At 44.2% G+C, this 27,592-nt stretch overlaps 1 protein-coding gene across 2 annotated transcripts in view; it reads left to right on the top strand.

Annotated features, from left to right (window-relative positions):
• The window catches only part of ACVR2A (activin A receptor type 2A), a 57,200-nt gene that overhangs the window by 7,977 nt on the left and 21,631 nt on the right, over window positions 1–27,592 (top strand). For both annotated transcript variants that reach the window (XM_021275966.4, XM_013104571.5), the window contains exons 2-4: window positions 21,569–21,776; window positions 23,872–23,981; window positions 25,342–25,496. In XM_021275966.4, the coding sequence (XP_021131641.1) occupies window positions 21,569–21,776; window positions 23,872–23,981; window positions 25,342–25,496 (473 nt within the window). The remainder of the gene's footprint in view (window positions 1–21,568; window positions 21,777–23,871; window positions 23,982–25,341; window positions 25,497–27,592) is intronic.

Raw genomic sequence — 27,592 nt, 5'->3', positions numbered from 1 at the left:
CCTTCCCTGGGCAGCCCATTTCGTTGCTGCACAACCCTTTCAGTAAAGAAACTTCTAATATTCAACCTGAACCTCCCCTGGTGTGACTTCAGGCCTTTTTCTATTGTCCTATCACTGGTGATTTTGTTAAGGTATCTTTTTTTTTTTTTAAGGACTTGTACGAAGCTGAACTTAGGTGGTAATTCAATTGGAAATGCTGTAATTGTAAAAGGAACCCCATGTACACTCTTAATGGTGATGGGCATGTAAGAAGCTCCAAAATACACCAGAATGCTTTTATTAGTGTTTCATTACACCAGGGAAACGTTGTCTCTAGTTAGTGAATTCAGCTGACTGAAGGGCAGGATGGTTGGGAAGGCTCAGTGCTTTAAGGATGCTAGGTCTTGGGTGAAATTAAACAGAATATTTCTTAAATTATTTCATTTCCCTAGCTTTGAGCTGGTCAGCAGTTCGGCTGAAAACAAGCATTGCATTTTGCACTTAGAGGAGCCAGGTATCGCTCTGTAATCTCGTGCTGCTGTGTGCCCAAGTGAGGCTCCCCCAGCTGGGAAAATTCCACTGTCCCCAGCATGCTGACAGCAGGTGAGTTGCGTTCTGCTGGGTTAATGTTTAACTCGGATGCACTCAGAGGCTGATACCTGAGAAGTGACTTAAGACACCCAGTTTCAGCGAAAGGTTTTGTTTTCAGAAAATGTCTAATTTTATTTAAATGAGTCAGAATCTTTGCTCAGAATTCGGTTGCTTTTCTCTGGGTCTAATGCTCTGTTTTCCATTGCAAAGTGGCGTGCACTCGGTGTAGTGCTGCACTTTCACCAGGAAGGAGTTTCTCTTAACCTGCAGCTGCGTGGTTCCTTGTGCCAGGTGGAGTTGTAAGTTCGATGGGTACCTCCGTCCTTTTTAGAAATAGAAAAGGGGGACAAAAAAGGTGGCCAAAGCATTTATGGTATGATTTCTGTATCCAGCATCCTACTCAAAGCAATGCCTCATCCGCCAAACCTGCAGCTTCCTTTCTGGGGGTGCTGTGTCCCTGAGCTCTGCTCTTTGCCTTTGTCCCTGTTGCATTTCACAGCGCCCGTGCTGGGCCACCCCTGCGGGCTGCCAAGGGGACATCGCTGCTGCCAAGCACCCATGGGTGCTGCGTGGGCCCTGGGGGCTGCCTCTGGGATTTTGGTGTTTCACCTCCTGTTCCGGGTGCATCTCTTTCACTCCAACCACGTGCTGTAGCTGGACCTTGACCTTCATTTACTAGCTGGTGTAGCTGATTTTAAATTCACTGCAGCAGTTTCCTTCTGTGTGGCAGCTTCCAGCCTGATGGCGAGGAGGTGGCTTTTGGTAGGTGAAGCTGTGAGAGCATGACCTTATTTTTTGCTTTTTCAGGTCCCAAGTCTTTATCTCATCTAGATAACACCAATCTCTCGTCTCTAAATACCACCTAAACGATAGCAGTGGCCTTTAGCTGGTCTGCTGTATTTTGAATGCTCAGATTTCGATATTAGCATTTAAGATGAATTCGAATCCGCCTTTAAAAGCAGTGTTTAAATATAACCGGTCGCTTTATCAGGCCTGCTAACACACGAAGCTTTCCTTTGAGGAACGGGAAAGTTGCACATAAACAGGGCCGGGGCTGAGTTTTGTTGCTCAGTTATGCTGTGAAGTGTATGAGACAAAATTAAACTTTGCAGTAACTGTTAATTTTAGACGGTTTTGGTAGTGTTTGTCAGGAGATGGTACAGATAGTTCTCTCCAGCTCAGAGCAATTACACGATGGAAGTTTTTTCTTCAAATATTTCCATGTTTCAGGGTTGAAAAAAAAAAATGAGGCTGTGAAAGTTGTTACAGTTTTAAATTGCGTGCAGTTGTTTGAATCTGAGTACTTTTTATACGAAATTAGATCAGCTATTTTTCACTTCTTCATCGGGCTACTTTACAAGTAGCCTAGAGAAGACCGCTGCTTAAATATTTTGGTTTTAATCTGCTCTTTACAGTGAGAAAAGCTGTTTTGGGAGTCATCCCTAGGTATTACTGGACGTTGTTTAACACAAAGCCTGTCAAAAGGTGCTTTTAAAAATGTTATGGCTCGATTGCCTTTTGTTTAACAGCAGGTTGTGGTATATACTGGGCTGAAGGAAGAAAAAAGTGAGTGCTCAGGTCTCACTTCCTCTTTCATGGGGAACGGAGTGGGTCTGTCATTGAAAATGCGATCCTTTAGCGTGCAAATGGCCTGGCCCTGTGGTTTGGAAACGCTCTGGTGGATGGCAGTAAAGCAGAACTCGTTTCAGTTGGCTTTTGGCCAGTCAAAGCCGGAGTCGTGCTTCTGACAGGTTGAACTTGAACCCCCTTTTTGTCCACTTTGGGAGATGGATAATTATTCCTGTCCACTCCTGATTTTTAAACCTGATTTCATGATCTTTTAAATAAGATAGTTGCAGTGATTCAGAAAACATAAACCTGAATGCTGTATGAATACCTGGTGACAAACGTTCAGGAGTTTTTGGCTAAGGGAGAGGATTTAGTTAGCCCTTCTCTTGTGTCCCACCAGACTGTGAGGGCAGAAACTGTTCATACCTACCCTCCCCATCCTGTGCTTTTAAGTCTATCTACACAGAAGCTGTACAATACATAATTTGTGGAAAAAAATGATTTAAATCAGTAATCCTGCTCCTCGAGTTGGGAGCAGTTATGATCAGAAGGAGAATCATCTGTGGCATATCCTGAGAAGAACCATCTTCAGCAGCCTGTCAGGAGGATTCAGCTATAAGAACAGATTCGGTTTGTGTGTTCTTTTTTCATCTCGAGTGCTGAGAATATGTACCCGAAGTGCTAAATGGTGGTATTGATGTTACTCGAAGGATCTGTGAGAACAGAAATGGAATAATCCTTGGGTTTTATGTAATCGGTGATGAGTAAATGTTAGAATTTGGTGGAACATGCAATCCTACAGTTTTGGAAGGAGATTGCCTAATAGATTGTGATGAGCTTTTTTTAGTTGGGTGAGTGATTGATGGAGATCTTCTAGAACCTGCTTTGCCAATTATTCTGAAATCTAGTAATCCCAGAAGCTTTGCCCTCTCCATTATTGTAAATATTTTGGTTTTGGATGGTCTTTCATTTGCAGTGAAACCAAGGAATGGTATCTGTGCAGAAAATCAATGTGTATTTTTCACTTCAGCCTAATCATCTTGTCCTTCAAATCCAAACTCACTTTCAGGATATTTACGAGCTGGCGAAGTGTGTTTAGAGGAGCTTGAGCTGCTGTTCTGAACTTCATGCCCTTCTCCCCTGTGTCGTCTACGTACCCACAGTCAGCCCAACACTTGGTTACGAGAGCAGCTTGATGGCAACTTGGTGCTTGCTTAAGAAAACCATTACAAAGCATGGCCAGCAGTTGGTTGTAGACTTGGAGAACTCTTGGAACATCGCTAATAACCTGCAGAACCCTTGTTGCAGATAAGTTGAGCCTCACGTGTCAGACTTTGCTTGTTCAGGCCGTCATTAGGCAGGATAGCCAAGCAGAAAAAGTCATTTGGAAGCAGAGGCTCAGTAATGGAATGAGTTGCAAAAGTAAGCCAACAGAGTAGATGCTTTTTAATTGCTCCTCCAGTAGTTCAGTCAGCTTTATAAAGCAGCTAATTAGGCTCTGCTTGTCCAAAAGGCTTATCCCAGTTGCTCCAATTGTCTGTGCTGACAGCCAGTATCTCTTCATGTAGCCACTCAGGCTCATTTGTCCTTTTAATCAAAATCAGTTTTGGTATTTTTCTTCCCTCTGAGAAGACCATGTTGCTCAGTGTGGTACAGAGTTATGTATGATAGTAATGACACTTCAAAGATTTAACCTAAATTTCTATTGTGTGGCACTTTCAAATTGCATTCCTAGCTTTAGCTTCTGTTTGACGTAGCGTCAAGACTTCACAAGTTCTACATAGTGAAAAACATTACACTGTAAGTCCTCTCGGTGTTGGAGTCCTGTGGTACTGTCAGCTTTGGTTTATGTAGGACAGGGACTAAAAACAGGTCAGGGGACCGGGAGAGTGACAGTTCCTCTTCCTCAGCCAGGTACCTGCTTGGTGGCGGAGCACTTCGCTGTTGGTTCACCCCTCGTTGCTCTCTGACGTTGTGCTGGGCTGATGAAATTCATTGAACCATCAGAAGTGACCTGGAAGAGTTCTAAGTGGCTTTCTGCAAGCAGTATGAAATGAGGACCAGAGCTGGGGTAAAAGAGGGGTGTGGAAGGAGGAGGGTAGGGTGAGGGCTGGCAGTGACTCGGCATGAATTGACCTAGGAAATGAACTGTCCAGGGACGTGATGCCAGGGTTCAGTAGGGCTGGTCTCTGTACAGACTGGGCAAGAAAGAAAAATGACAAAAATAATTCTTTGTTAATAACGTGTCTTTAAAAAGATGTGTAGCAGAGGGCAGTGCTACCACACTTCCAGAGCATCACACACTGTTGGAGCTGGAGCCTGCATCTGGGGAACCTGAGCTAAAGGAACCAGTGATAAAACCCATTTCCATCTCCCTTGTTCACACCTAACAGTGAGGTAGGAGCTAAGTAAGAAGCACAGGCTCACGCAGTAAGCTGTAAAATCCAGTTACATCCCAAGTTTAGGCAAACTCTTCTGAAAGCCTTGCAGTGTCTGCTTTGTCCTTGAATTTTAGCAACAAATTGTCCTAGAAACATATCCTGAGCAGGCAGGTACAAACTTTATGCAAAGAGTCTGGTAAAAATGAGGTCCAAGCAGAGAACAGACAACACTTGAAGATCCCCAAAAGTTGGGGGAAAATACAGTAGAGGTCCTTAGAGTAATGCATCTCGTTTGCTATGACTGAATGCACACAGTTCAAAACACGAAGCCCAGTAATCACACGTAGAGAAGAACAGCTCATCTGGTGATTTTTTTTTTATGCCAGCTCAGCAGCCCTAACACTCAGCGAGTCCTCTCAGAATAAGGACATGGAGATCCTGGCCGTAACCACACAACCTGTGAGCATCTCCCAGCTTCCATAAGCGTGGGGCCACTCGGCAGAAGCAAGGTGCTGTTACTCTTCGATCTGGAGTGTCCTGGAGGCAGGTAAACAGGCCAGCCCCAGGGTGATCAGGCATGCAAAGCAGCTGTATCTGAGCTGGCCAAAGCCATAAAGCAGGGAAATCTTTAGGCAGCAGGGTGCACATCCTGCAAGAAACAGGTGTGGCCCCATGAGAAGTCACAGATACTTGCAGTTCAGCTGCTCACCGAGGCTTTGAGGCACCTGAAGTGTTCAGCCTTCTGTTTCTCTGTATTGGAGTATAACTGTCAGGTTTTTTTATGGCTGTTCAGCATCATGTGGCTTTTAACCTTCTCTGGAAGTCCACATGATGACTTTTCCCATATTGTAACCCAAGTATCAGCAGCAGATGTAAGAGATAAATTAGCCTTCAGTGTTCTCAGTTTCTGATTAAAGCATGGCTTGAAGTTCCCATCCATTTCAGAAGCATGGAGGAATCCCACCTTGGGTGTGAGCTGAAACCTGACATCTTTGTGGTTGTTTCCCCTGGGAAAGACCACAGATGGGGAACCCAAAACCAGCCTCCCTTTTAGGGAAGGATGAAGCTGATGTCCTTCAGAAAGTGTTTGTTGCCGGGGTTTTCTGGAATTGGGGGAGCTACAGATGATGCTGGTAAGGCTTGGAGGAAGGACAAGATAGTGGCACTGGAAGGACAGACGGACAAGGCACTGGTGAGATCCTTTTCCAAGCAGTCTCAGAACATTAAATGGGCAGGGAATGCTTTACCTCTTTACTTAATGGTCTTCAGCCAGCCTGGGACATGGAAACAGTCACTTTTATGCAGGAAAAGAGGCAGATTGATTGCAGGCTGCCAGAGAGATGCACCTACTGACAGAGGCTGAGACAAATGGGGATGTGTGACTGTAAATTTCCATGGTCAAATAATTAGCCTAATGTGGAATCTGACTGCTCTGAGGCTGGGGAGGTGATGAATGCCTGGGCCCCCTTTTTCTGAGCTCTCAAACAGTAAGCTTTTAGGCACAACTGCCAGAGCTTTCACGTGTCTTCCCCTGGAGGGTGAAATCTTCTCTAGTATGTGCTTTCCCTCAAAGGAAAGAAAGAAAAAAAAAACCTCTTGATAATCTAAGGGGATGGCCTTAAGCTTGGAAAGGAGGGAGTGGATGGAGGTATCAAGCCTAGGAGCTGTTGTTGGCAGGAGCTTGTGTTCGTGCTCTGGGTTGTGTATTGATTTGCTCAGGGCAGCTCTCTGCAGGTGAGTCCCATGTTCCTCCATCTGAGGTACAGGGAACTCAGATACCTGAGTTCATGGCATGTAATTGCATTGGAGAGGGTATTTGGGAACCTTCAAAGCAGTAATGGTTACGCTGCTGTGGCACTTCTCAGCCCCAGGCCCCCACAGTGCTGGTCTGAACAGCAGCAGACCACACTGGGATCGTTTCCTGACCTCCAGCAGAAAGGCTCCATCTCGGTATCTCTGCATAAATGATCAAATAATGCCAGAGGAGAAACAAAGGTGGTCTGAATGGCACACCTGCCTTCCTGTTACCTCTCCAGTCAACACATTCGAGAGGGAGGGAGGTGTCGGTCTCTCCTTGGTGAAGAGTGCTAGGCAGAAGAGGAGTTGCTGTTAGCGTTCAGCTACTGATTTACCAGCTATCTGTTGACTGTGCTGGCTGGCTGCAGGTAATCATTATCCTGTAAAACCAAAAATCAAATCCTAACCACTTCTGTTCTCATCCAGAGAGGCTACTCTCCTGTCAGTCATACCCAAGTGCCTAGGAAGCTGTCTCACTAAGTACTCGCCCGCTGCTGCAGAAGAAACAGCTTGAGTGGGCCAGGCAGGAGAGCTCTCCCGTAACCTTTCTGGCAGTTGTGAGGCTTTGATGTTCTTCTGGACTGCCAGGAGAATTTATTGCTGGGTGAATTCCTTACAGGAGACGAGAGAAACACCTGTTCCTGCCTGAACAGAAGAACTGCTCCATCAAAGAACATCTGGCGCTGTAAGCCCTTAAACTACTGTTTATGGCTTCCCTTTTTCTTTAAGGTACTCCTAACACAGCTTGGGAAGTGTAGCTCTCCTAGGAAGGTAAGGATCAGTGTGGCAGGGATTGCTGGCTGCCTCCGAGGAAGCACTGCACTCAAAATGCATCCTCCTGCCCCTCAGAGCCTCTGTTTCCCTGTGAAGGAAACGCGTGCTCTTTGTTTTCTAAAACAAACATACCATCTAGGAACAGCAAGTTAAGCCTGTGTGTATACACACACACACAAACCAATCCAAATTAAATGTAAACAAGCAGAAATCCGATAACTCCTAACTGCATTTAGGGGTGCTTTGGGGGCCAGGCACCGTGATAGCCTGGCTCTTGTTCCTGCTCAGCCTGCTGGCCAGCTGCTTCGCCTCGCTTCCAGTGAAGTGATCAGTGAAGATCCTTCGTGCAAAAAAAAAAAGTACTTATTAACTGTGGGTAATTAAATGCCAGAACTTGCTTTAGAACATACAGAAGTCAAAAATGATTCAGGGATGGACAAACTGATGGAGGGTGCTTTGTTCTGAGGTACTGAAATGTGGTCTTGGAGGCAGCCTCCAAATGAAAAAACTGCAGATCCCTGAGGACTTGGGTAATCCTCCAGGTAAAGCTGCCTGATGCTTTTGAAACATCCTCCTCCTCACCTTGGGGTTCAGTTCCACCTCCCAACAGGTGCCGTATAAATGGGGAATATTCCCCTTCTGCTGAAGGGGAGCAGTCATCCTCCTCATCCTCCTCGTCCTGCTGGCCTTGGGCTGGGCCCCGTGGCTGTGGCGGTTGTGTCAGCAGCCAGGGCCTTGTGCAAAGTTCACCCTGCCTCCCTTTGGGTGTTGGCAGGAGTTAAACTGTAGCTCGTGCTTTGGCTGTGGTGTCCCAGGTGGTGTTCAGAAGGGGCCTTTGGGGCATGGAGGGGACCGAGGGTGGAAGTAGGGCCAGTGCCGGGCAGCTCGCATGTCCCGTGGGTGTGCTGTAGATCTTAGCAGGGTGATGGCTGAATGCTCTTCAGTTTCCATGTATTTGAAGCACCATCAGGATATCCAGTGCAGCGTGTGCTTGCTCTGAGCTTGCTTATTCAAGGTGACTTCAGTCACAGTGGCGGTGAAGACACCGCAAACAATGTGGGTAATCCAAGATAACTCCATCCTGGGTTCTGTTTTAGGTGCTCTCACGTGTTGAACCCTCTGCTTCTGCTGGTTCTTCATCGCCAACGTTGTCTGAGTGAAATCAACTAGTTCCAGTCTCTGTGTAGTGACAGGGCCTTCATCCTGTGCTGGTGTAACTCCTCAGGTCAAGGAGAAGCTCTGCTGCCAGCTTGGTTGAAGCCGTGGCTTATTTTCCCAAGTGCCTTGGAACCAGAAACCCCTACAGTTATTTAGTATTAGCTCACGGTGTACTCCATAAAGAAATACTTATCTGCCTCCATCAGCGGTGGGTGGAATGCTATTTTTAAGGAAGTTTGAGAGAAATTATTATTTGCAAGCAGTGATGTAACTCCTACCATGGCTTAAGGTAGAGGCTGGGAAGTCCTACTCACTTTGTGCTTCCTAGAAGACAGCATTACTAGGCAGAATTATAATTTAACCTTTTTTTTTATATTCCTTTATGCAGAATAACTCTAGAACTGTCTTTTTCCTCTCCAACTGGAAGTGTCTGATTTTCTGGTGACCTCTTATGAGTGCAGTTGAAGACCTCTTAGCAGATGATCTGCCTGGTAGAAGCTCCCAGAAGTAAACCCATGGCATATACCTGCTGGTGTCTGTCCTCCAGTCTGTGATGCACAGGGGGAGTTTGTGCAGAAAAGATGTTCAAGGAATCCTGCTCAAGACTTCAGCATGGAACTTGGTGTTTGAGGGCCAAGTTTAAGGCTCTGACCTGTCAAAGAGTGGAAGGAAGAGTTTTAACCTAGTGGTAACATTCATGTTCTGGCTTTTGCTGGGTGCTTGAATGAGAAGAATAAGGTCAAAATCATATCCTAAAGTGCCTTCAGGATTTCAGGTCAAGAGATGTCATTTCCTTAATTGTTACCTAAATTTAGAAGAGGAATTAACTTCTAGTAGCACTTCTGGTGCTTCCACCTGGAAACCTTTGCTTGTGTGGTGGTGTTTTCTTTTACCACGTACATGCCTGATTCAGACATGGATTTCTGGATTTCTATTTTCCATTTTTTCCCAAAAGTAGTCTGCCTCATTTTAATTATTGAGTTTTTCTAATTAAAATTAGGCACAATGAGGACTCCTTCAGCCAAAGCCAGTTCCGTGTTCTTGAAGATGAATTCTGAGCTCTCAGAGAGCCTCAGCAGTGCTCTTTCAGTGTGTACAATTTCCTGTTTTACTTGAATACTTCTCTTTTTCCTGACATTGTGGTGGTGGAGCACATCAATAGGCAAGTGCAACAGCTGAGCAGGATGAGATTGCCTTGGTGTGGTGCTGTGAGGAGGCCAGGAGAAGTAACAGCATCCCTCCTGGCTCTCTGTTCTGCATGCCCATTGCACGTGCTGCTCTGAGCTGCTGTTCTTGCTGCTTCTTGCCCCCTGGCAGCCTTGCAGGACGTCCTGCTGACTGTCAGCTCCTCCAGGGGAAGGGCTGAACTCAACCCACAGCATATTAGGATGTTTCTCAGAGCACCCTGTTCTGATAAGATAGGTAATTCTTCAAACAGATCAGGGGCAGATGAGCTTTGGCTCTCCAGAAATGCTGCAGAGCTTCAGGCTGCTGCTGCACGTGCAGGAAGAATAAAGCTCCGATGCTTGCGATATTCCCTTTGAGATGTTGACTGCTTCAGTGTGAGAGCACACTCCTGGAGTACCGGTGAGGTTACTGCTGGAAAAAGTCCGGTTTGAAGCTTTGACTTCGGAAGTAAATAGGCAAATGGGGGAAGGATTTGGAAAACCCTCCAAGAATAACATTTTTGTCTACAAACCTTGTTGTTGAGGGGCTAAGAAATCTCGATCTTAAGCAAAACGTTTAAGAAGCAGCATGATGACCAGCAGGTATCTACAAGGAGAAGGGGTTTCTGGCATCAAAAGTGTTAGAAGCTATAAATATTAAAAATCAGCATTTTCAGTCAATCTGAAAGCAGTGGAGATTACAGACAGTGTCTATTTTTAACGGAGAAATTTAAGACTTGAGATTTTGAGTAAAACTCATAAATCTTGAATTGGTTGCTGTGCTATATTAGATTTCCCTGGGGTGTGTGGTTGTTTAAAAAGTTGAGCTTGGTTGCAGTTCCTTGTTCCTCTGCGTTTAAAGTGTTGTAGATCTTCCCAGCTGTTGTCGCAGATTGATAATCTGATGCCTTTTTTTTTTTTGTGGACAGGTCTCTGCCAAGCTCTTGTTGAAAGGCAGGTAATCTGTTCGGCTCCAAAAAGTTTGAGCTCGCATAATTAAGCTGGAGACTGGCCTGCAAGATTAAAGGGAGTTTTCTAGGTAGCACTAATAAGAATTTCCTAGCACTTTTGATGACAAATACTGGCCTTAATGGAAGGATAATTGGAGCAGGGAGTATGGGAAAATGCTGGCAGAAGGAAAAACTTTGATGCAAGGCCCTAAAGAAAAGAAATGAAATGGTTGTGAGTGAGTGTACGAAACCATGAGTGAGAACGGACCAGAACGTAGGCAGAGTAAAACGAAGGTGCTCAAGGAATGGATTAGTTTTATATTAAGGGATCTGTATCAAACCACATAGATTCCTTGTGTGTAAATGCACCGCCTCCCTGATTTTTAGTTCCCCTTGTAATTGCATCAGCAAGCTGATCTTTTTTTTATAGGGAAAAATCAAAAAGGAGCCGAGCTGATTATCCGTATTCCCAGATCGTTTCCCAAAGCTAGTTAAAGCTGTGCATAGAAACCATCTTACACTTTATTGCTGCCTGCTGAGTTACGGTCCTAAATGCAGGAGAGCAAATGAGAACTCGCTTCAATATTTGGAGAATTCCCTTTCTCTGCCAGCAGTGTGAAAACAACTCCGCTGCTGCTCACGAAGTTCCCTTCCCAACACTTCTCTCCTGTCCGCCCCCAGACCCCTTATCCAGGGAACCATGTGAGTGTATTTCGGATTGCCTTCGCATATTTCAAAGTCAGTGTAACAGCTTTGTAATCAGTGATAAATATCTAATTTAAAGATAATTAAAAATGCTTGTCATATGTAAGCATATGATGTTTAAGTAAAAGTTGTTGCTGCTTGCTTGGGAGGTGATAAGATTGGAGACTAAATGTGATTAATGCTCTCTGCAGATGTTGCTTTATATGCTTAGGCTTTCAGAAGTAGAGCAGTCTAGACTGTCTGTCTGCATTCTCCTCCAGCTTTGATCTTGATTAAAACCGGTTGTATCACATTTATCATCTGCCTTTTTTGAACACCAGAGTATCTTAACTGTTCTTGTATGGATATATGTTCATGTAGAAAGATACGGGGTATCTCTGGCTGAGGACGGTAAAGTTACATACTCGGGTAGGTCCAGCGGGTAGCAAACCCAGATGTTTTTATCCTGAAAGCCTTGAAACTGTCATTGCCTTATTTCAGATCCAGCCAGTGCTGACCACAGCGTTTGATGGGCAGGGGGTGCATCAGGTCGAGGCTCCGAGCATGGGCTTCTGCCGGTGGGTCGGGATTCAGAGCTGGGTGGTGCCTGCTGGGGTCCTGGTACCCCGGTGCTCTCTGATACCCGCTTTGTTGTGCCAAAACACAGGTTTTTTTCCTAACCACTGCCCACAGGAGGCTGAACCCAGCAGCTCTGAGCCGTACAGGTGAGGGGAGCGGAGCTGTGCGGTGCCTGGGATGGGGCAGGACAGTGGCACACTCCTCTCACACTCCTCCTGCTGTTGTAGGATGGTCAGGTCTTTACCTCTGTGTGAATCCTCTTAATAAATAAACTAATAAATAATTTGACGGTCAGTTAGTAAAACATTTGGGGTAGTTCCATGAAATATTAAAGCAGCTGGGGTTTATTTCTGCATTACAACCTTTGCTGTTGCCACCGAGTGCTTTATGTAAGTCTGTTGGTTGCAGCTGGCTACGAAACGTCTGCGTGTTGTAGCTTCTAGACCACGGTGGTGGCTTAAATCTACTCCGGGAGCATTGCTCCGTTACAGTTCGCTTTTCAAGTGCACCAAATGAATGGAGAAGTAGCTGGGTAATGAGGGAAATAATCCTTAACCCTTTTAACCCATAAGACTCCTGCAAGAACACGGCAGGAGGCACTGAGTTGTGCACTGCTCTGGACTTTGCTATTAACCAATTTGTTCTCAATCTCTAACTATAAGATGCTAAAACTCCTCAGGAATTGTTGCATCATCTGCAGTGACATACGATTATTTAAAATCCTGTAGCAAGATGTGATATTTTCACATTATATCCTAAATATTAAAATAATTTGTATGCTGTTTTCCTGGTAGTCAGCTGGACCCTTCCAGGGAGTGTAGTTCTTCTGCAGGAGCAGGCAGGCGTGCTTAGCTGTAGGAGGCTTTTCTGGGACACGACTGCACGAAGGAAGGTGAGCAGAGGCAGCAGGATAGGTGCAGGGGATGGCATCAGGAGCCAGGTAGGTGAAGAAGAAGCCGACCTGCTCAGCCCTGCTTTGGAGGGGCAGGAGAGGATTTCCTCCCTACCCAGGCAGGGCTGTGGGGCGTTGCTGCGACTCTGGAGTCCCCCAAAAGCTCAAAGCAAGAAGATTGCAGCTGACGTAACGATCAGGGGAAAATTAATTAAAAGATTTGAATACGAGTCTGGCGCAGCAAATCTCCATTTCCCCCTATTTTAAAAGCATTACCCAGTGCTTAATTGGTTTACCGGCTGAACCGGAGCTGCCGTTCCAACGTGGGTAGCTCTGTAGCTGAGAACTCTGCGGGGCTCTCGGATGCAGACCAACCTTTCTGAGAGTAATTTCTTAATGAAACTCTGGTAATTTACCTTAATACTCTGAATTAACATATTGAAAAGTGAATACTAAAAATTTTATGCAACGTTTTGTGACAAATGGATTTTTAAGGCTTTCTTAGGAAGTTAAATGAAGCAAAACTAGCTTAATTGAATGCTTTCTTTAAGTCATTTTTCATTAATTTGCATGCCATAAACCTCTTCAGATAGCTTAGGATTATTGTACCATGTCAGGTATGTGCTGTACAGTGAGGGTGTGTATTGCCAAAATTCACCTCGCTCCTGTGTCATCAAACATGATTTGCTAAAACAAATCCAATAGCAAGGATTTTTTTTATGTGATTTTCAATACTTTTAATCACAGGCACACAGTGAAGTGTGGTCCTGTTGACTGCAGTTTTACTAAGCATATGTACGTGGTTCTGAATGAAAGTTTAATTTATCTTAATAATTAAATGTTCAGATTTTTAAAACCTTTATAACACACCTTCAGTGGCTTCGTGCTTGAAGATGATTCCAACAATAATCATGAATTTCACAAAGGTATTAAATCGAGGGGAATTACTGACTTCTGTTGGTCAGCCACAGTCATAAATAGAAAAAAAAAAGACCACAGCATTCTTCCTGAGTTGGATTTTTTCTAAATTACTTGATATTATTAAATTAATCTTTTAAAGAACTTCATTTTGGTCCGTTGTAGGGAGATAACTTACAGGTGACTAGAATTTTATCCGTACTCACTCAAAAGGGGATGATTCCATCTTGATGTGTTTTTTCCACCGTGCAGGTTAAGTTACAGTGATACAGAAGCATTTTTCTGTTGGTGGCAGCATCATGGCAATCTTCATCTCCGTTGGGATTTCTTTCGAGAAAACCTTCTGGAGACACTAATACTTTCTGCCACTCTAACAGGGCCAAGCTTAGAAGCATGTGCAGTTAGGTTTTTGGTTTAGGTTTTTTAGTTTTAGGAACTTTGATACATTTCTTTGGTATTAACTCATGTTTTACTGAGTTCTGAGGATTTTTCCAGATGTCTTCTAGCCTTGCTTGAATGTCAGACAGCATTAGAAGAAGTTGGTGGTGGTTTTGTTTTGCTTTTCTTTTTCGTTATGAAAACCACTCAATGTGAAAATGTAAACTATTTGTAAGTGCTTCTGGACAGGTGAGGAAAATAAAAGCCTGTGTCTTGGATTACTTCTGTATTGATTGGATTCTCATGCTAGATCAGCGGTGATTTATTTCAGACAGCTGTGGCAGCAGTTGTTGGAGTAGCAAGAAGGGTGCTGGCCCTCCAACGTGCAGCGTGTTCAGAAACTCCACGGAGCTCAGCAGCGGAGCACCAGCCCAGCTTCAGGAAAGCAGCTTTAAATTATGCCCTTCCCACTCAGTTATTGCTAAAGCTTTGCAAACAAACCCAACGTAATGAGTTGATGTTTTAGTGTTTAGTACCCTGATGTTAACGATCTAATTCTGCTCTTTGAAATTCTTCCTCTTGCTCTTCTAGTTGTCAGTTATGCTTCTCTGGCTTTAATTTTTAATAATACTAAAAACTGACCAGTAGATAGGAGAAACACCTGCTTAATGAGAACACACAGAGCTTCCAAAAAAGGAGCAGAGATACAAAAATGCTGAGATACATCAGGGAACTGCTTTGTTGTTCCATTGCTTTTTTAATCTCGCTGCGAATCTCAAATACCTGAAGTTTTTGACAGTTTCTCAATCACATCAGAACTTATTCTACATAAAAACTGGTGTAATAATGATCTGTATTGAGATCCTGTCAGCTCGTGCTTCCTGTGGGAAAGCTCAGCTTGATCTACTCCCTTCAGAGCATGGGAAGGTGATGATGGGTGTTAGAAGTAATTAGGGTATTTAAATGGCGAGCATTGCATATGGTGAAAATGTTTACTTAATTAATACTCTGATAGCTGGCTGCTGGGTTTCCCTGATTTTCTCAGGGAATAAAATAGCTGCAGGATGAGGTGCTTCCAGCAGAGCACTCTTGTCTCCCCCCTTCAGCTTATTCCTGATCCTTTTGAAGGAAGAGCAGTGTTGGGGCCGAGCTGCAGCCCAGGTTTGTATGGTCACAGCCACCTGCTTCAAGCTGGGAGCTTGCACCCCATGGCTTGGAGATCGGGTTAACTTTGGAGCTTGAAAGCTTGAATACATACTTGCCACATCAGCAGCGTTCTTGTCCATAAAAATGTGGATTCCCTCAAGCTGTAGGAAAGGGGAACCTTTGCATAATCTGCAGGTTCACAGTCTGATACAGGGAGAAACGTGAGGCAGCCTGAGAGGGGACAAGCAAAATCCTCTCCAAGTGACAGCCAGCTTAGCTACAGGTAGAGAGGCAGTTTTGCTGTTTTTTTTTTTTTAATATAATCTACACCAAGTTTGGAACAAAAAATCCATTTATGTTTTTATACATATGTATTTATATTTTATTATATATATAATTTATATATAGGGACGGACAGTAGAAATTAAACAACTACAGTGAAGTTCAAGGTTAGGCAGGTTTTTGCTTTAGGACGAGGGTTGAGCAGTCAAGACCATATTAGCATTTTATGCTGATAGGTGTTTATTCAGATGTGTAGTGCTGCAGTTTGACATTTATTTAAGTTTAGTGGCTGAAGGAAGGAATTACTTCCACTCGTTTGTGCCAGTTCAGCTGTTTGGGAGGCTGTACAGCAGAGTCGGCTCTTTCTGATTCCACTACAACTAAGAAATGTTTCAAGCTGTGGCCTTGTGTTATAGCAGGTACCCTGAGCTACTGATGGGATTTGGCTGTGATGCCTGCAGTCCTAAAAGGCTTCAGAGGGAGTAGCAAACAGAACCAACATTGATAGGACACAAGCCTTGGGACGCGTTTCATCACAAAGAGTGATTGTGGGCAGCCTGTTGGAGGAAGACGAGCTTGGAAAGGCCTCCTGTTGGGATGAGGTAGTGAAATGAAAAGGAGGACGAGAAGGAAAATACAAGAAAAAGCCCTATCGGCGACTGCCTGAAATCAGAACTGAAGCTGGAGTTGATTCTCCGTTCCCATGAGGGGGATAAGGAAGGGTTTCTAGCTCTAGTGAACCACTCAGGGCTTGAATTTTGCAGTCCCGGACCCTGCCTTTTCTCCCCCACCCTGCTGCTTGCGTGTGTGTCCGAGGTAATGCCTCCCTGTGTTTGCACAGGTGTGGAGCCTGCCCTCACGCTGATCGGCTGCCATCTGGGCACAGCTGTGCCTGTCTGGGGCTGCTGGCCCAGCCTGGCCAAAGCTCGGCAGCCTGGGAGGTCTCCGGGGCAGGCGTAAGCAAAAGAACGGGCTGGTCATGTAAAAAAAAAAAAATAAATAAAAATAAATAAGAATAAATAAAAACAAATAAAAAATAAAAATAAATAGGGACTGGTGAAAGGTTGATGCTGAGCGTACTCAAGGGCATCCTGGAAGATTTATGAAATAAACAGTATGGGGAAAAAAATGGGAAAAAACTCCATTTCACTGGTCTTGTCATCTTACAGTCTAATCAGATGAGGAAACTTAAAGCCAAATACCTTTCCTGTGAAACCTCATTATACTTTCTCATTAAGTGAATAACAATTAGAAGTCCTCATCAGCGGTGAGGCTGCAGGATTTTTCTTTTAGGATGCTCTTCATGTTCTGCAGTTCACGCCTGGGAAGTCCTTATGAAGTTTCATAGATCAGAGAGGGGCTTGCACAGGTGGCAGCCTGCAGGAGGACTCGCCCTGGTTGGCGATGCCGTGCCACTTGTGGCTGGTGTCACCGGGTCAGAGGCAGCCCAGAGGCAGCAGGTAGGTGGCTTTGTGGTAGCACCCACACCGACAGGGTAGGGCACAGCCCCAGGTGGTCACTGCTCTCACCTCAAGCACCAAGCTCAGTTTTTACACGAGGTTTTTGTACACATTCAAGCCTGTGTACATCCTGGGTGCCAGGATCGTTGTGGGAAGCAGCAGGAATGGACCCCTCAGTGCCAGCCCTGTCCCTTCCACCTGTGGCATGTTCCTCATTCTTGCTTCCTTGTAAACCAGAGCTGAGTCCAAAGAGCCTCTGAATCAGAGGCATCAGCCTGAGTCTTGCAGAGTTTAAACTTTGCTGAGCCCAGTGTCACTCTTTGGTAGATCTTTATCAGCTTCTAATTCCTACTGTGTTGTTTGGGGAAGGACCGTTTGACCGGGAATGTCTGTACAAACCACCAGCGTGGATGAGGTGAGTCTGGTCCCAAGGCTACACTTCAAAAACCCAAACAGCTTGCAGTCTTTCAAGCCTTTTCTCCCCTACAGAATCGTTAGGGGGTAGATGAGAGGGCTCTTCTGTTCCGTGCTGCTCGCACCTTGCGGTGACAGGAACGGCGTGTTTGAACTTGAAAATATCAGCCTCTGTTCTGGTGTGCTCCCTTGAAGTCAAGTGCTATTTTTCACACTTCTTAACTTGAAATTTCTTGAGGTTCCCAGAGGATGTCGGTCCTTGTGTCGGTGAGGCTGCAGGTGCTATAGGCACCAGTGGTGTCTCTTGAGCAGCCACTCCTGGCACCTCAAACACTCTACCTAAAGAACAGGGGTATTGCCTGGGCTTGGACACCATGGCTTTCCCTCTCCGCTTCCTAACATCAACTCCTAAAACATCAAATCCTAAATCAGGGATTTGGAAGCACGGCTACTCACTGAGGCTTGAACGTGGAAAGGTCAAGTGGCTGCTTCTGCACGGGGATGGACAAGTGAGGAGTTCCTCTGGACTCGGGTGTTCAGCATGTTTAAGGTCACCTCGGCTACGGATTCCCAAACCTTAATCCTTTTCCTCTGATGGTATCTCAGTTCTCATTGTTGTGTGGTCGCCTGCGGGTAGCCCTCAGCTCTGCCAAACCTCTCCTACTAGAACAATGTGCTGCTGTGCCTGGAAATACTCAGTGAAACTTCACCATAAAACCAAAGTGTTCAGGAAAAAAAAGATCTGAAGTCTCCCAGGTGTCCGTGCTGAGCTGCAGCACTTCACTGGTGTTTCTGCATCGTTCCCCAGTAACTTTCTGATAACTGCAACCCAGCCTTGGTAGAGCATCCTAAAAAAGGAGGAGCTCGAAGAGAAATTCTTGCTGGAAAAGGTACAGCATCTTCTGTCCGAGGCAGCGCGGCAGCAGCTCAGGTGCCCGGTTACTTTCCAGGCTTGTTTATCTTTGCCCTGATTGTTGCCATGCTTAAGTTAATTGCTGCTGTGCGCGGAGTTAATGAATGTACTTTGGCACAGCTTACAGAAGTTGGTCTGACCTTCGAGCAGGGAGAACGACGATGACAATAGGTGCAGTGCCTTGTGCAAAGGAGCCACAAAATATTTTCGGGGCATCTCGTCGTGTGTAAGGAGGACAGAGCAGATCCTCTGCGTTGTAACTCCGCTTGCTGTGTGGGGTTGAAAATAACCTCTTTATTTTTCCTCTTGAGAAACGTTGCCTTGGGTGTTATCAGAAGCACAGCGTGATAAAAACTTGCTTCCTGGTTGCGGACACATCAAAGCGTGCCCTGCGTCACGCCGCGCTGCAGCCCGGTCCCGGATGCCTCTGTGGGACTGGAGGGCATCGGAGAGATGGCTGTGGAAACACCTGGAGTAATGCGTGCGGACAGGTACTCGAAGAGGTACCTGTACAGTGACCCAAGTCTTCTAATGCAGCCAGAGACGGCATCCTGAGGGTTTTTACCCTTTTTTTTAATTTCCTTACCAACAGGCTCAGTAGTGCTTACAGTGGATTCACCTGCGGGTACAATGTGCTGGATTTGGCTGGCCATGAGATACAGTGGGGTTACTCTTCCCAGATTTCACTCTTGTCATTTCCATGTTGGCCTTGGGTAGGTGCCCCTCAGAGAAGTACCGGGTGGAAAACAAACTTCCAGTTCTATCCACAAACCGGTGATAAGTTGTTTCAGGAATTCACACAGTCCTGCTTGAAAAAATGGCAGTCAGCCCTTCCAGTCCCTACAAAGGTGAGATTCTCCAGACTGTTCCTGTACGCCCTAATGAAGTCGTTTTCTGTCCTGCTAACAGTTCCAGCGTATCCTCTATTAACAGCGGTTCAGAAGTTCACTGCCAAACGCTGGTTCTTTTTTCTTCCTGCGGCTGCTGTGTTTGGACACAAACGTCTAGTGGCACAGCAGCATGCTAACTGCACTGTAACAGTGCTTAATATTTTCTTTTAACATGCTGAAACTAAACTCTAATATATCTGAATATTCTTTTTTTTATGTTTTTCATCTCACAAGCTTTCAGACTTTAAGTTCAGCCTGTAAGAGCTCCGCTCGTGGCTTCTTCCATGTTGAGATGCAGGAAGAGATTTCCCAAGGACCTGACAATTTGATGAGAAAACAATTTTTGAGCGCTCAGGATGGGTCCAGGAGTTTGGTTCTGGGCATCAGCTGGGACCCGAAGAGGTTTTGCTTGTGTTGCCAGCGCCAGCTGCCCGGCTCCTCCAGGAGCTGGTTCCTGTGGAGGGGCGGCAGGGCTGTTACAAGCAGATGCTTTCCTTGCGCTGTGGTCACAGGGCTGCTTTCTTTGTCTCATTTCTCCTTCTCTTCCCTCGCATTCACCTTGTTCCTGCTTCTCTACTTTGAGAGATAAGGCAGGAGTGCCCTAGCGTGTCTGTACGTCCCTGCAGTCTCCTGCAAATGGTCACACAGCCCCTGGAGAAGGTGCTTTGGTTTAGGTGCACCGGTCAGATCCCAAGTCACTAACCCAGAGCCTCAGTTGCAGGTCAGTCAGATTGAACCAACTCACGGCATTACCAAATGAGAAAAGCTGACTGGAGAGAAAACAAGTACAAAAAAATACTTGCGCAAAGTTTAATTTTCCTGCAGTTTCAGGATTTCATCCAATTCAGCTTGTCCGTGGTCCTTCCGAGCAAGGCTTGGCAACAGAAGAAAAGGAATGGCACGTATGAGATACATCCAGGACTTCTGCTTTATTGCACTGACAGAACCAAATTGTTCAATCTGTTGCCTCATCTGTTTCTTGCCGTGGCAGGGAGCTGTAAAGGTCAGGCCGTTGCAGCACAAAGAACGCAATAGTTCGCAGGCTGCATCTCGCCGTGTCACCAGCTGGCTCGCGCGCTTCTCCCCCCCAACATCCAGGCTCTGTCCCAAAAAGCGTAAGCAGCATCCTCGGCCTATTTTGGGAATGCGTCAAAGGCAGAACTTTCTTTTCCACATTCCCACCTTCACCAAGGTGGTGCTGGGGAGAGCTGGGCGCCAAGGGGTCAGGGTTGCAGCCCGTCTGTCCTGCAGGGCAGCGGGAAGGGGTGAGTTGGGTGCAGCTACGGGGTGGTGGCCACAAATCCGGGTTGTTTTGGGTACGTGTGAGGAGAGGAACAGGTAAATGTGCAGGGATCTGAGTGACACCGCTATGGAGAACATCTGGTAACGTCACATCTTCAGTACCTGCCCATCTGGACGGTGCCAGCAGAGGAACCGTGCCTTGTCATCCTCTGGCAGTCCCTCGGTTTGGAAGTTTTAAGCTCTGCCTCTAGCTCCTCTGTATCCTTCTCTCTTTTTTCCATGTTTTTAATGCGTTAAATGTCAAAGCTTGGACGAAGATTAATGACACCTTCTTGGCAGTGTTTGCACGATAAAAACAGAAATAAAAGCCAGTTGTTGCTCCTGTCTCGGCTAAGTGCATCGGTGCTTTCAGACACATGCAAATGCAGTATCCACTGGAAACGTCTCCCTGTAAGCTGTCAGCTCCCTGTTACCTGGTATCTGCGAGTGCTGCTACAGCCTGGCAGCCCTGCACCTTGCAGAAACCAGGGTGGTGCTTCAGATCACCATAAAACAATGAGGTTAGCTCTGCTTAGAGGTGCCTCGGTCTGTTCATGCTTTGATCCTTATGGTAGGCTGTCAGTAGGCATCAAGGGATCCATTATACCAGTAATTTAAAAGACAAACTTCAATCAGAAGCGCGGAAACATTTATTTTTAAGAAAACTGGGCTGGCAGGAAAAAATAACCACCAGCTGTCGAGGCAGGTTACTGGTGTGCTAGCCCCGTGGGGGCACCGTGTGGTTCACACAGGCTGCCCCAGCGCTTCAGCCTCCCAACCCTCCTGGCTTTTATTGCCAGATGGAGCCTTAGCACGGTGCTTCTTGTGCTTCAGGGCTTGGGAGAAGAGGCTACAATGCAGAGGAAAGCTGGGGGAAAGAATGGTGGAGGTGGAAAACTGCAAAACAAAAAAGTTGGGGTTGGGTTCATAAGATGTGCGTGCTCCTTTTTGGCATGTGTAATGATATAAGAGGGGGAAAAAAAAAGCCTTTTGGTAAATTTGATTAGCTAATACTTGTTTGGCTAGTATTGTATCTATAGCTCTGCTGTTCAGTACGTTAAGACTTCTCTGCTGTTGCTCTTCAGGGAAAAGCGTTGCCGTAACTTGTTCTTTATTTCCTCAAATCTTGATAACGTGCCCAGGTCAGCGTTTGACTAAACGGGAGATCTCTGGTTTGTGTTTCAAAACTTAGCTGGAGCACGTGAGCTTTCAGCTCGCTTTCTTCGGGTAGGGGAGGAGGGAAGAAGCTGTATCAATACAGGTGCTGTGCAATACTCGGGTGTATCCCGGGTTTGTTTGACTGTTGGTGTGTGCCCCATGCTCAGTGCTCTCTGACTTTTCCTTTTGTTCCTTTTGTTCCCCCAAGGTGCCATACTCGGCAGATCAGAAACACAAGAGTGTATCTACTACAACGCTAATTGGGAAAAAGATAAAACAAATCGCAGTGGCATTGAACCTTGTTACGGCGATAAAGATAAAAGACGACACTGTTTTGCTACGTGGAAGAATATTTCCGGATCAATTGAAATTGTGAAACAAGGCTGCTGGCTAGATGACATCAATTGTTATGACAGGTACGGAAGTTTCCCTAGAAACCTGAAGTTTATTTGTAAATACAACTATTTTGCTTGTCCATAATTTATATCAGCTCTCCTCTGCCAGCAGTACCTGGGACAAAAGATGAGTACAGTAGTCTATAAATAGCTGTAGTTTTGTTTTTATCCATGTGCACACAATTTCCTTGCTCACGTAAGGACCCAACTTCAACTACGTAGCTTGTTTACAGAGTAGCACGTGCTGCCTTGTCGTATTTACTTGCTATGTACTAAAAATGGGTGTTTAATTTTTACACGTTGAGGTCATTAATAATAGCTTTTTTCCTAACAACTTGTTATTTTCGAATGATGTGCATATAGTTATTGAAACCACACTGCAGGTATCTACAGTTCACCTTTCCATAGTCTTTAGAATAGGAAAGTCAACGCATCGTGTGGGTTCCTTACCTGAACGTGGAAACATTTTTTGTATTTATTGTAAAGCTCACCTCAGTGGCAGTTCTAAGAGACACAGAATATTTTAAAATTCCAGTCATTTTTGTATAACAGATGGTCAAGCAAGTACCTGTGAGCATTAACAGCAGGACTTGAGTTTTGTTAGCTATTGGCTGAATAGAGGTCATGACTCTTTTAAGAAATAATATTACAGCTCTAAAGAAATAGTATTAATAGTTCTTTGAAATGCTGTACTAACCTTTATTTGTCCTAAACAGCTTTTGTTCAGAATTAAGAGAATTAGATAAATGCATAATAGATATCACTGAAATGTATTTGGAAATTATTTTTAGCCATAGTTTGGAAAACTTTCCTGTTGTGTTTCTCAAATGTTGGATGAGTAGAAGAAATCATTATAGTCATTTCTACCAAATAAAGAGCTTTCCCACAGACTGGGCTGTCTCCTGCCTTTACTGATAGTTTAAAGCTAGGTTGAATGGTACTTCTGATTATCTGTTTCTCAGAGAAGTAGCAAAGCATCTGCAAATCTGCTTGCACAGCATAATTGAAATTCTGCTACGCTGGAAGACAAAGGGCAAATTTTGAAGAAATTTTCTTTGTTGCTACTAGTATCTAGGAACAGTAAGTCACCCAGGATGGGAAAGTACCTTGTGTTTTTTACCATCCTCTTAGATGTAGCTTTGCAGAAGAAGTGGGAGTATTTACAGTTTCTGAACTGATATTGTTTATGCTACATTTTGAACTTTAAGGATGGAAATTTTTCAAATTGGAAACAGAATTAGGTTCTGTACCAGTGTTTTCCCACTAGTCCCACGTCTAACATTGAACTAAAAAAAAATGAGGTATTAAGTTCTCCCTTGAGCTAAGAAAAGAAGCTGGAAGAAGGAATAAAATGCAGGAAGGGCAGTAAGGAAATAGTTGAGCTTGTCTGGCTCTGAGACCTCATTAAGTTGTCATAAGAACGCCTGCTGCCGTGTTTGTCTAAAATAGCCATTAAACAAAATCTTATCTTGGGAGTGGAGAGCAGTTTAGTAAACAGGGAGTTACAGTATGCTCAGCTCCAAACTGCAGCAGATTACAAACACCGAAGAATAAATGCCATGGAGGTTGCAGCACAGCCTAACTGTAAGAGCTGGTGCTGTCAGTAACATTATTTTTAAAGAAGAATACAAAACTTTTTTGGGAATCTTTAGTGATAGATAAATTCCTCAATAATTTCTGTAAGATTTTCAAATTTGTTATCTGCTGCCAAGTTGTCTCTTTCTGTGCATGGCTGCTCTTTTTCTCTCCTTTAGTAGTTCAGCTCATTAGTTAATACAACTCCTTCCATGCCATTAAGTCGCTGTGTGGAACAAAACCTGCCCCTGAGCATCATGCATGCGGGGGAAATCAAACAAAATTTTAACTTTCTGTTGTTGTTTTTCTTGAACTTTGTTTTGGAAATAGTAAAATGTGCTGCTTTGGTTTAAATATTAATGGTATCTCTTTGCAATACAAATTAATAAAATATTAATTTGTTTCTTCCCATTAACTCTTATTAGGGTAGTATGCTATCCCGGGTAATTTGCAGAAGTTGTCTTTAAACTAGAGCATATGTTCTCTTGAGCAAAATAGACAACATACGATTAATAAGATTTTTTATTATTATCTCTTATAGGAATGATTGCATAGAGAAAAAAGACAGCCCTGAAGTGTTCTTCTGCTGTTGTGAAGGCAACATGTGCAATGAACGCTTTTTCTATTTCCCAGAGATGGAGGTCACACAACGTAAGTTGGTCTCACACATTTATAAAGAAACATCATAACAGAATTCCAAAACACTGAATGTTCAGGAGCTGAGACGTTTTCAGAATATTCTGGTCAGTTTTCCCTGCTACAAGGCCTCTGGTTCCTGAATGACAGAGCTGTGTGCGTCCATATATAGAACCTAGAAAATTACACGTTCGTTCCTTCAATTTTGAAAGCTCTCTGTACTAGAAAAAGTAATTTAAATGGATAAAACGTACTTCAGCTGTTCTCTAGGGGTAAAAAGAAAGGATAATCTGAAATAATTGGACGTTTCAAGATACAGGAGTTATTGTCAAATCTTACCTTAATTGTGTAGTTAAGCTGCTGTAAGTGTTGATAAATTATTGGGCTATAAGCAGTGTTATCTTTATATACACGTATAAGCCTGCAAATGCTTCAGTATTTCTTTAAACTAATTGGACCTGAAAATCAACACAGTAACCTTTAAAAGGTGCAGAAGGATTTCTTCCCAAGTTACAAAGAAAATCAGATAGCCAGACTTAGCAAATAATGGTACCAAATGATAACTAAAAAGATTATTGGGTTATTCTTCAGTATCTTCTTCCAGTCAAGAACCTAATCTCTGTTGGAAAACCGAGTAATTGTAATAACTGGAGTGAAAACACTAAATGTCTTGTGTACCAAATAGCCAGAGGAAGTTGTGCTTGAAATTAAATAACACTTCTGAGAGATGGAAGTAGTCTTTGTTGGCCCACGAGATGCGCCTGTCAGGTTTCTCAGTGATCTGCTAACACAATAATTGACATTCTTCATTGCTCTCATTAAACCTCGCTTGCCCCAGAGGTCTGGGGCTTCTCTTGCACCAGCCTCCTCCAAAGCAGGGTTTCTCCAGAGCCCTTGCTGGGGTCCTTACAGAAGCAGCTGCTGCTAGAGAATTTTTACTTTCAGCGAATCAACAGAGCATAGAAACGTTGGCAGGTTATTCTGGCCTGTGCTACTTACTAATGACATCTTACTATTTACATTCTAAAGATTAAACCTCTGTATTGATCCTTTCTTCATTCATTAGGTGGTGGCATTCTGGCAATCCTACAATAGAAGCACATCACACGCGTTAGATAGAGTGAGGATAGAAGCACAAAAGGATGTGCTGATACAGAAATCGGAGTTACCTCCATACTTTCAAAAATGCTCTCTTTTAAATATGTATCTGTTTATTAGAGTATGCTGCTTAATCAAGTATTTCTCGCCTGTTGTGCTGATTGCAAGGGTTTTTAGCAAGTCAGGATGACAGATGTTTCCAGAACTGGTTTGGTTTTGTTTCTTAGAAGTTACATCTTATGTTTTGTTTCATAAAAGCTATTTTTTCTTCCTTCAGCAACTTCCAACCCGGTTACACCGAAGCCGCCTCTGTTCAATACCTTGCTCTATTCATTGGTGCCTATCATGGGAATTGCAGTGATCGTGCTCTTTTCGTTTTGGATGTACAGACATCACAAGCTAGCGTATCCTCCTGTGCTTGTTCCAACCCAGGTAAGTTGCTGCTCTGCGATTTCATTTTTTTTTTTCCTGAATGGTACAACCATGGCTGAAGCAGAGGGGAGAAGGCAGCATGCATCTGTCGCCTGGCTGAAGTCTTCTGTTACCTTCCTGCTCCATAGGTGCTAATGTTTGCTGTCTGCAAAAGCAGATGACGAAGCTTTTACTTTAACAGCCTTACGTCCTTAATTAATTGACCATTGTTGAATATGTGAGGAGCTACTAAATATTTTTACACATCTGTGTGGATTTTTTGAGGGGGTGGGAGGGAGGGGGACACCAAAACCAACAAACATCAGGTGGCAAAAGCATCTTGCTCCCTGGGCACAAGGAGCTCTCATGTACAGAGCCTGAGCTTCGTGTAATGCATAGCTTAGGACAGAAATGAAGGAGAGAGGGTAATTCGTAATGGCAGTTTGCAGTGGGTAGGAAATAGCAACTAGGAGAAGCACAGCTGTGTTTGAAAAAGCAAACACGGAACTGAACTGCAGGTATCAGCTAAAGGGAATGTATAGAAAATCTGGAATTGAAACAGTCCCGGGGCTGAGCTCACCTTGTGGCTCGCTCTTGTTCCTGTCATCTGTCTCCTCTTGTTTGTTCATTTTATATTTTGTCTTGAAATATATTTCAGTTTTACTGGTGCTTCTGTTCTGCCTGGGAACTACCTTGAGATTGTTGTCTTGAAATTTGAAATGTAAACTGGCTGGGTGGCATCAAAACAAACTGCTCTGGCTGCGAATGCACAGAGCCTGCTGCCGTCAGGCTCCAGCTGATCCCGTAGCAGTAACTCACATTAGTGCTAGAATTCCTCTTCTTGTATTCAGTTGTGGCTAGAGATTCGGTTGAGATTAGGAGGTTGTTTTTGAAGAGCTAAGACAACAAAGTCCTCAGAACTGAAGTAGGAAAGGTGAACAAAGTGTGGTAGTGGAAATGGAGAGAGAAATGACTTGCCCAATGTGACCCCTCAGCTAGAATACATCGCCCCTTGGACAGTGATGGTGCTGCTCACAATTAAAGAAAACCCAAACATTTGCTGGTTTTGGTAGCATTGAATTTAAAAAGGGTTACATATGTTTGCCCTGTGCTGCCAGCTGCTCTGATATTTTTGGTGTTAGTGCTCGACTTCAGGGTGCTCCAGGAAGCGTTATTACCTGTGGCTGATATGTAAAATGGGCTTGGTTTCAGTTTCATAGTAAGAGGAAGAAAATCTGGGAGGAGGCAGTGGACATAACTACTTGCCAAAAGAGAAGAACCTAGTTTAGGGGCAAAAGTTTATTTCCTGCCCTTGCAGAAAGTGTTACAGATTCACCAGCTCCCTGTAGCTCCATTAGCATGACTCCTGCATCCATTTCAGCTCTTCTCTCTTTGGGGCTTTGTGTCATCCTAGCAGTCCTCACTGTAAGCTTCAATTCCTAATTGCTAGTTGTGTGTATAATTTTAGTAGGTATTTCCTCTTCTAGACTTAAAGAAATTAAAGAAAAGCATTGGATGAAGTGACAGAAAAGCAAACGTTACAATACTTGGTGTATGTCAACACTTCAGTTTTGGTTTTCGTCCTCCTTTTCATTGTAGCTCTTTTCGTGCATGGTTTGTGTTTGGTACAGGAGTGGACACGTCATAAATTTTTAATAAATAGGGTAATAACCTGTTTGTTAATGCCTAGATTGTATCTGTTGGGATAAGTATATGTTGGTGCATGAGCTAGTTATGGTGTAATAACATTTTCTTATCTTGTGGTGAATGGGCATTAAGGCTTGATGTGGAAAGTCAGGAAAAGCTACTTCTGCCTGAAAAACTAAATGAAATTATTATGGAAATGGGACGTATAAATATTCTCCCATATGCAGCAGAGCAGCGTTTCCCACTTAAAATTTGATTACAGCTGATTTCAATGGGAGGCAGGGGAAGCAGGAAGAGAGGGAAGAGTATTAGTAATTTTATAACCATGAAATAAATATTTTAATATTTTAATATATTAAATATTAGGGCCTGAGTAGAGTCTGTAGGCAAATGGATTCTTTGAAGTCTTGCTGTAGCTATTGATAGAACGGATTAATCAGGTGTGGATCAATATTCACTAGAAAACACTG

This window comes from Anas platyrhynchos, chromosome 7 (genome assembly GCF_047663525.1).
Source record: "Anas platyrhynchos isolate ZD024472 breed Pekin duck chromosome 7, IASCAAS_PekinDuck_T2T, whole genome shotgun sequence".
NCBI classification, from domain to species: Eukaryota; Metazoa; Chordata; class Aves; order Anseriformes; family Anatidae; genus Anas; species Anas platyrhynchos.
The sequence above is the reverse complement of the archived record's forward strand: the minus strand, read 5'-3'. Positions and strand labels throughout refer to the sequence as shown.